This window comes from Pimephales promelas, chromosome 1 (assembly GCF_988280905.1).
Source record: "Pimephales promelas chromosome 1, fPimPro1.hap1.1, whole genome shotgun sequence".
NCBI lineage: Eukaryota > Metazoa > Chordata > Actinopteri > Cypriniformes > Leuciscidae > Pimephales > Pimephales promelas.
This window is the reverse complement of record NC_142769.1, coordinates 53,002,078-53,011,594: the sequence shown is the minus strand read 5'-3', so window position 1 is coordinate 53,011,594 and position 9,517 is coordinate 53,002,078. Positions and strand designations below refer to the sequence as shown.

The window sequence follows — 9,517 nt, the reverse complement described above, 5'->3', positions numbered from 1 at the left end:
CAATAAAATTACGCTTAAAACAAAATAAGATAAACATGAAAAATAAGCATAAAATGGAATAAAATAAGGCAAAATAAATAAATAATTAAAATAAGCAAAAAAAGGAAATAAGCTTAAAATTAAATTACATAAGGTTAAATATATACAGTATATATATATGTTATATATTTCATTTAATGAATCAAATTAAATAAATTAACAGGTCAATAAATCGATTATTTATTAATTATGTTGATGATTGTTCATAAATTGTTAATATTTTGACTATTATTATTATTATAGCCAGGTGTACAATATATTAGTCTGCACTGTAAAAAATAAATCATGGGTCTTGTAATTTTCATTGAAAAAATGAAGATGATAATTAAATATATGGTGTACATTTTAGTAAGAAAATTGTGGTTCAGTTTTATATAGAAAATATTGAGAACATTTCATTAATAAAACCAAGAGATTTTTTTCCTAATTTTTTTAAGGAAACACACAATTTTGAGACTTGAATTGAGGAACCGATTAAACTGATAAAATTAAGGAAAATTAATTTTAAGAGAATTAGCTCAATTACACGGTTTTATTTAGAGACACCATTGTTAGTTCCCAGCATGCTTTGCACAGGTTGCACTGGTAATGGAGAAGAAATATGGAAATTAAGTGTTATTTTATGTGTTTTTAAGTAAAGAGAAACATCTGTTAATGTTTGATGTTCAGTTATGTTTGACATTTGAAAGAGTTTCTATTATGTTTTGATACCATTGTGCAGAAGAGTATGGATTATAGTAAGGTTGTGAATAACTGCATGTATTGATATTCTGAAACATGTTACTTTGTTTATTGAGCATAAACTCTGTTATAATGCTAGTACAGTAACAAGGATACAGTCTTTTAATAATGCAATATAATTCAGCCAAAAAATAAACAGGTTGTTTCCATTCACTCAAGTGATGGGAAGTCCGGTTCTTTTCCGCGAACCGGTTCTTTCGGACAGTTCGTTCTAATGAACCGGTTCACCAGTTCTTTTACGTCATCACGTAATGACGTCAATTCTATCATCCCGGCGGATAAAAATACTACAAATTAAAGGCATTTGTAATCATAACTTCAGTTAAATAATAATACACATCGTCATAATCATCTTGGATACGTTTCTTACATTTACATTTTGAAAACGAACCTGCTGCAGCCTAGGCGATGTGCTAACGCGGATGTTTTACATGTTTTAAATATATAAAATGCATAAATGGTCTTCATCATTTTATTTGTTATTAAATAAACTTACATTTCGCCGATTCGCCCTCTCATTTAAGTCCTGGGTTCAGCCGCACTACTGCGTGCTCGGTGCTCGTATATCACCACAGGGATCAGCCGGCCGAAAGAAAGTTCTTCTTCACCGTGACGTCGCTGCTATCACGCATGCGCAGTATCTCCAGCTCGTCGGTTCTCCGTATCGAACGTGTCCGAAAGAAACCGTTCTCGGTGCAACAACCAGTTCTCGACTCGAGAACCATACAGCATAGGCCTGTGTGCTGAGCTGAAACCTGAATATACAGTCGACAAAACTAAAAAAAATCGATGCATGTCTGTCTCCAATATAGCCTTCTGTAGCCTATATACAGTAGCCTATACATACATCATGTTTATAATGTGTTAACATAACGAATTAATTCGTTATATTAACACATTATAAACATTTACTAAGCAGTGCACCATTATAACCTTGGCAAGAGTTTACATCAAAGATTTATATTGTTACATAGAAATTAAATGAGCTGTTCCTGAAAATATTATTTTAGTACAATAATAAATGTTTAGTTTGACAGTTTTAGAATCCAATCGTTAAAATAATACAGTGATAATACAGTAATTATGTGATAAACATGTTTCCAAAATGTTTTATTTTGTTACACTTACTGATGTTCAACTAAAGACATGGAAACGTACATTTCGTCCCTCAGAAAAAAATGCACGCATGCTCAGCTCATCAACTCATCAGTTCTTAGTATGTCGAACGTGTCCGAAAGAAACAGTTCTCGGTTCTTTACTGTTTATCCGAGAACCGCTGTACCTGTATGTTCGGTAGTCCACGCATGCGCAGTATCACTTCTCTCAGCACCAACATATGTCTCCGTTCAGTGAACTTTTTAAATCACTGGAATAAAATGTACTTCTGGATATTGGTTTATTTCGATTCGGAGGGACTGTCAGGCATGTCCGAAAATGAGTAACTTCAGTAACTTGTGGTTTAGAGCTGACGCAAGACGCGAACTGTTTCGGACGATTCAGTCCGATTTAGTGTACTGGTTCGACCGGTTCACTAAAAAGAACCGGTTCAAAAGAACGATTCGCTCACGAACCGGCCATCAACTTAAAATAAAAAAGCATATTTCACAAAAAATATTAAATCCATTGTATCTTAGACTAAATACTTAAGGGGATTTTACATGATTTATTTAGGTAGTTTCTATGAAAGAAATCAAGCCTTAACTACTCAAAAATAGCATGTGTAATATTGTTACTATATATTTGTTTAAATAAATAGCAGAAACAGTTTTTACAGTGTGTGTATCCATGCTTCTCTACATTGTTAAAAGCGCTACATAAATGAAGATGACTTGACAGAGATATTATGACTGAGCTCTGGCTTGAAAGATGTTTCCGTCCGGCTGCTGCCTCCACTGCACGCTCTCCGTCACTCCCTGAGAGATCAGCCTCTGCTGGATCTGAGGAGACACACACACACTCGTCATCATGTTTTTTGTGAATGTTGTATTTTGTGAATTCATAAAGACGAGTGTCTCTAACCTCCTGGAGGATGGTGGCCTTCACATCAGGATCGTTCACGTCCCGATCCGACCCCAGCTCCAGTCTCAGAACCTGTTTAAACACTACGGCTGTGGGGAAAATACAGTCCGCATGTTCTCAATCATCACAGATCAGCCACGGCTCTCTCAAAGTAATGGATGGTCCAGTGTCTGAGGCATCGCATGTGTGAAAACACTCCAATCTGATTGGTTGGTGACAGGCCGTGACGTCCGTAAGCACAATACTGCAGTGCCTTAATCCGCTTCTCAGGGAACCACAGTTACAGTTGAGACTGTTTGCCAAGCCTGCATGATGTTCTTCCCGAAAGTCAAAGTTACGTTATGTCGTGTAAGTGCGTCCTCGAAGGAAGACTGTGAGTGTTTAAAGGGTTAGTTCACCCAAAAATGAAAATTCTGTCAGTATTTACTCACCCTCATGTTGTTCCAACCCCGTAAGACCTTCGTTCATCTTCGCAACACAAATTAAGATATTTAAGATATTAAGATCGCTCCTGCATACTAGTCCATAGGCTTCATGAGGGAATGACTCTTGCTGGCATCGAAAAGTCATTAAAGACATCGTTAAAATAGTCCAAGTGACTCAAGGGGCTTTATCAAACGACGAGAACACTTTTTGTGTGCAAAAATAACGACTTTATTTCAACTATTGGTTTATTTCTCCCTCTGCGCGAGTCAGGTTACTAGTTTAATAGCGTAAGCTTCTGTTATTGTACGTCACACGCATCACACACACATGACCAGCGTCGGCCAATAGTGAGCCTACGTGTGACGTAGCTTTACGCAATCACACTACGCTAACTGACTACAGGCCCATGGAGAAGGAAGTGAATAGTTGAAATAAAGTCGTTATTTTTGTTGTTTTTGCGCACAAAAAGTGTTCTCGTCGTTTGATAAAGTTAAGATTGAGCCCCTGTAGTCACTTGGACTATTTTAACGATGTCTTTAATGACTTTTCGAGGCCAGCAAGAGTCATTCCCTCAAGAAGCCTATGGACTAGTATGCAGGAGCGATCTTAATATCTTAAATATCTTAATTTGTGTTGCGAAGATGAACGAAGGTCTTACGGGGTTGGAACAACATGAGGGTGAGTAAATACTGACAGAATTTTCATTTTTGGGTGAACTAACCCTTTAAGGTACCATTTGGGACAAGGCTTTCCTTACCTTCATCAACCAGATCCAGCAAATCGCTCAAGCCTGTGACCAAGGCACGAGAAAGAGCCAAAACTTTCTCAGTAAATACTTGGTGAGCTCGAGCTGTGATCCGCTTATGACTGAACACCCCCCGCTCTGTGCGGGCCTCGAACCGGGTCTCCGGCGTGGGAGTCGGCGCTCTAACAACGAGGCTAAAGACCGCAACCTCTTGAGATCAGAGGAGTGAGGTTTACTCGTACCGCGACACTAGCCATAAACACACACGTCATGTGTCAAACCCCTGGGACACTGTGGCCCAAACTTCCTAAAACGCATGTTGGATTTGACACGATCCTGCCTTTACCATGCGTTAACTATAATAACGCCTCTTGTACTTCCGAGCGCTCTGACTGCCGCCAGCCAATCAGATTGGAGTGTTTTCCCACATGCTTCAGATCTGTGATCTATTCCCTGTATTGTTCTAGTCATCCAAATGAGTCTTGCTTGCACACATTCAAACCTGCCTAGACCTCAAGCTCGACATAACATGCTATTGGTTTTGGGGAATGTTACTTTAAAAAGTACATGACCTGAAAAATACCATGATCTGGATTTTACTGTCTTTATCTCTATGTGTATGGCTCTGCGTAGCTACACCTCAGACATGGAGAAACACACTCACTCGCATAGCAGAAGAAAGGTTTGGGACTGCTGCACGTCTCATCGACCCACAGTCTGGGATCCTGTAATCGTTGAGCCACACAATCTCCCGATCCATCCGGCTGATAAGGGTCCCAGTTCCTGAAGGAGGACGAGTCGCCGTCGGACCAGCCGAAAACGTCCCGGTAAAGGCCGATATATAGGATTCCTGTAGCAGGAATGAGCTTCTGGATCTGCAGGTTCTCCTCCGGGTTCCTGACGCTGGCCAGATCTGTGTGAAACTGTCTGCAGTAACTCTGAGCTTCCCTCCATGACTTCAGGTCATTAACCAAGATGTGTTTCTCTTCATTACTATTCTGACCTAAAGACATACAAAAAGAGACGGGTTGCATTTGCAGGAATCAACTGGTCAGGCATAGGGCTAACAATATCATGGATTCAATTATGTTACAATATTATATTATAATATGTTATTGCCCATAAATACCCATGTATATATAGTATGTAATATATAACCTACTCAGACAGTACGTGATTTCAGAAAAAACACTTCAGACAAACATTTTGCCAAAAATACTCCAGCCTACGGGACATACTGATGGGGAAAAGTCAATTGCTGCGTCCCAATTCGCATACTATACGTCCTAAAAAGTATTCAAAAATAGAATTAGTACGTCCCAAATCGTTGTATGTTGAAATTAGTGTTTCAAAGATACCCGGATGGTCTACTTTTTCCGGTCAGAATCCGAAGTGTAGATCGATGCACACTCTAACGGCTGATATTGCCCACAAACCATTGCGCGTTGGACGAGGATTCGGTTAGAACTACAAACACGAGTAAAAAGTCTTAAAAAACTACAGACACGTAGTCGATACGGAGGATGCGCGAGTCCCCGGCCGCGGTTGTGCAGAGAGGTTTAGATAAAGAGCTTTGAGTGATTAATTATCAGTATCTAACCTGACGAAAATTAATTTCTTCAATGTTTTCCACATTATATTGCATTTGCAGCAGCATTGTGAACTTCTTGTAACACGTTTAGCCAAAATGCATCATTATATTGAAATTGCAAGGACAGCATGAAAGACCCACAACTGGCAGATGAACGTGCTCTCCGAAACGGTAGGAAATAAAATTAGATAGAATGGAGGATTTTAACTGTGACGAGATGATTGACAGGGCAGTTTACGGTGACCGGATGCACAGCGCTGTCCGTTAAAGATGACGTGATAGTATGTCCCAAAGCTTGCCTACTCTTTAAGTATGTACTTTTTCCTCACAAAAAGAGTACACTTTTAGGGCGCTTTTAGTATAAGTAAGCGAATTGGGACGCAGCAAATGTCATATTAGCGTTCCCTCACAAATGTTTTACGTTCCAATGAGAAACTTTGCATTTGCCTGTAAATTGTTTGTGTTTCCTCCTGAAACTTTGCATTCGCTCACAAAACTTTTGAGTTATTTGCATTAAAACACAAACATTTTGCGAGTTTACAGTCTTTTAAAATGTCATGTTTACTTCAATGTGTTGCCAACCTGCCATTTTGTACTAGCAATTTATGAGTGGAAATTGTTTCTACACCAACTTTTTTAAATTGCACAAAAAGTTTTGTGAGCAAACACACAGTTTCTCAGGGAATGCCCCCCGTCTAATTCCCCCCTCTATAATGACTCTGTAAAATTACCATCTACACAAAAGCATAAACACAAACTATAAACATAAACACAAACACTGCTATAGCAGTGATTAATTACCATTGTAGCAAATGAAGTTCCTTTGCGTCTGACACGTCGTGTCACGAACGTTCCCCTGATCATCCATTACCGAACAGTATTCACCGGGTGTGTTGGTTGGTTCGCTTGGTCCCCATTGTATATATCCGGTTTTTCCGTCCTTGTAAAAGTCTTGGTCGGCCAGAGACCATTGCCACTGGGATTGACTGGTCTTCTTCAGTCCAATCCAGGCGGATGCAGTGGACGTGAAGTCTTCCAGAGCCAAGAGCTCGTCCACTTCCGCGCGGTCCCGTAGCGTCGCCAGGTCGGTGTGAGCGTCGCGGCAGTGTCGCTGAGCCTCGTCGAAGGCTTTGGGTTGATTCACGAAGTAGAAGATTTTGGAGGGATTTAACGTGCCTTGAAAAATATTTAGAATGCATTTAAAATGCAGATGCAAATACAATAAACAGTTCAGATGCAAAAGCCTCTAAGTGCCATTTGAAATTTTCTTCTAAAATGATAATTTTTATCAAGCTTGTATATTTAAGTTCAGTAATTTCACTTAAATGGCAATGATAATTACCTATTAATTGTTATTTAAGTGAAATTACTGAACTTAAATATACAAGTTTGATAAAAATCATCATTAAAGAAGAAAATTTCAAATGGCATTTAGAGGCTTTTGCATCTGAACTCTTCATATGTATTTCGTGGGTCTCTACTTACTGCATGAGGATGCAACAATACCCTGAGCTACTAACATAAAGTATAATAGTGTGATATCTCACCGACCTGTAACACGATATATAGCGCAGCTCATGAGGACGAGAAGAAGCATCGGGTCCATCATGGCTCCTGTCAACAGCAAATAATCACCAGTGTTGGGTAAGTTACTCTAAAAAAGTAATTAATTACTAGTTAATTACCTCTTCAACAGTGTAATTAGATTACTGTACTAATTACTCTCTCTAAAAAGTATTTAATTACTTTTAATTACTAATTACTTTCAAAATCCCATATCAATCTCAACCAGCTGAATAATACAAGGATAGACATGGATCTGTTTTAATTCTTTCAAATAATTGCTATAAAATTGCATGAATTATCCTTAAACAGACCAAGGTGGAGAAGGTTACATTATAAAAACATACTTTTTAACATCAGACAATACATTTTGATGTTAAACCAGTATTGTTTTAGGTCTGATCTCATGACATTTCACACTTTTGTCAAACATATTTTACAATAATTCATATGAATTTGTACGAGTGCGGTCGTAATATTTAGACACCTCATAAAATGCATACGAATCGCTGTGAGATCGGATTGCTCTATACACAGTATTTACCTCAATAACATCAGAAGTAACTGTAATTAAATTACAGATAAATGAAGAGTAATCCCTTACTTTACATTTTCAAGGGAAAAGTAATTAAATTACAGTAACTAATTACTTAGTAATTAGTTACACCCAACACTGATAATCACAAACTAAGAGCTCAAATAATACTCAAGTAGGCTAAGCTGATTAAACATCTACCAATGAGGTCAGAAAAATAAACGTGTTTCCCTTTGAGTTAAGTTTTTTTTTTTTTTTGACTTTTTATTTTCATTTCATTTTGCCTCTCCACAGATATTGTATCTTGATTTAACGCTCTGGCGATGTTCGGTGTTTTTGTAATTTTTTACTTCATCGGAATTGTACGAAACTTGCACACCAGAAATAAAAATCATGGGCATGATTGGGACAGATTAAATGCTCCTGAAAAAATCACCACACTTGTGTTTCTCGTGGTCAGAAAGGAATGGGAGACAAATTTCATCTGGTGAAAACTTTCGGTACTGCCGCCAAACAACATCTCAGTGAAAGATTTCAGATTTTTCAGATAGCATATATATCAAACTCAAATTTCACTGTAAAAAATATTTTCATGATTTGTAATCATAACATTTTTTCTTTTGTCAAATCAACTTAGATAATTTATGTTGTTCAGATGACATAATATTTTGAGTTTCTGGTGATTAAATTAATCTCCTTCATTGTAAACTCATTTTTTCAATTTCAAATTTCAATGAACTTAAATTTTTAAGGCAACCAGGTTACTTTTTTTTATTTTTTTTAAGTTAAACCAACAATATTTTTTTACAGTGGCCCAAAATTATTAAGTTGTTTTCTAATAATAATAATAATAATTTTACAAAGACAAAAGTTCTCTGAGTTCATGCTTAAAACAAGTACAAATATAGGCCCCAATAGGGTCCAAAAGAGAAACTTAATTCAAAGTGAAAACTAGTTTGTTTTCGATGAAAACTCATAATTTATGACCTCTCAAAGACTTCAGTGTCATCTTGATTTACGAATGTTTAGACATTTGCATTCGTCATTTAAATGAATCAATGTAATCATCAGAAGATTTATGAAATATGAAAACAAGCCTTAATAATAGTATTTGTTCTGAGTTACGGTGTGTGGTTTGAAGTGTATTAGGTATCTAAAGCTCAGGAAAAGCTTCTTACCTGTTGTGTTGAACCCTCACAGAGATCTGTCTAAGCGCTCGACCACTAAATCCTTTTTTAATGACAGACTGATTTTCATCAATTTGCTTGAAATATGAAGCCTTTTAGTCAAAACACATTAACGAGGCACGCAATGGAGAATCGGGACATCAGGCAGACGGCTTGGTCTTCAATAAAGTGACTTAAACCAAGAAACATTTGCTCAAGAAGCAAAATTACTTCTTATTTTTGAAAAAAAGTATCAAAATAAAGTGAGTTTGTGCTTAAAACAAGAGCAGATATCTGCCAAATTAATGCAAACCAGGTCAATTTTCTGACTTTGTTCTTGTTTTAAGCATTAGTAAAACAAGACTCAATATTTGTAGTACTTTCGCTCCTCCAGTAAATGTGTCTGGATTTAAGAATATCAAGACATCATCTTATTTAACGTTAATGTGATTAGCCTGATCTGGGAACAGTTTTATGAGAAACTTTATGCTCTCTGAAACACCTGAGATATTAAAGAAATCTACAGTTCTTCAGCAGCGTCCCTCGGCTCGAAGCTTTGTTTCTGGTCGGATGAGGACATTTTCATAATATTTGACTAAAGATGATGAACCCGACTGGATCAAGCCAAATGAGACTGATGCTAGATCTTTCCTTAACCCTTAATCCCGTCTGCTTGCATGATTCTTAATGTA

General features: G+C 37.3%; 1 protein-coding gene across 3 annotated transcripts in view; it reads right to left on the bottom strand.

Moving 5' to 3' along the window:
* Nucleotides 1–805: 805 nt before the first annotated feature.
* LOC120477339 (putative C-type lectin domain family 20 member A) overlaps nucleotides 806–9,517 on the bottom strand; it is a 77,056-nt gene continuing 68,344 nt past the window's right edge. For 2 of the 3 annotated variants that reach the window (XM_039668894.2, XM_089131805.1), the window contains exons 2-6: nucleotides 7,113–7,175; nucleotides 6,363–6,737; nucleotides 4,635–4,973; nucleotides 2,800–2,888; nucleotides 806–2,717 (exon numbers count right to left, since the gene is read on the bottom strand). In XM_039668894.2, the coding sequence (XP_039524828.2) occupies nucleotides 2,622–2,717; nucleotides 2,800–2,888; nucleotides 4,635–4,973; nucleotides 6,363–6,737; nucleotides 7,113–7,170 (957 nt within the window). In that variant the 5' untranslated portion in view covers nucleotides 7,171–7,175 and the 3' untranslated portion in view covers nucleotides 806–2,621. Of the gene's footprint in view, nucleotides 2,718–2,799; nucleotides 2,889–4,634; nucleotides 4,974–6,362; nucleotides 6,738–7,112; nucleotides 7,216–9,517 lie in introns of all 3 variants that reach the window. The other variant, XM_089131804.1, reaches the window with a different exon arrangement.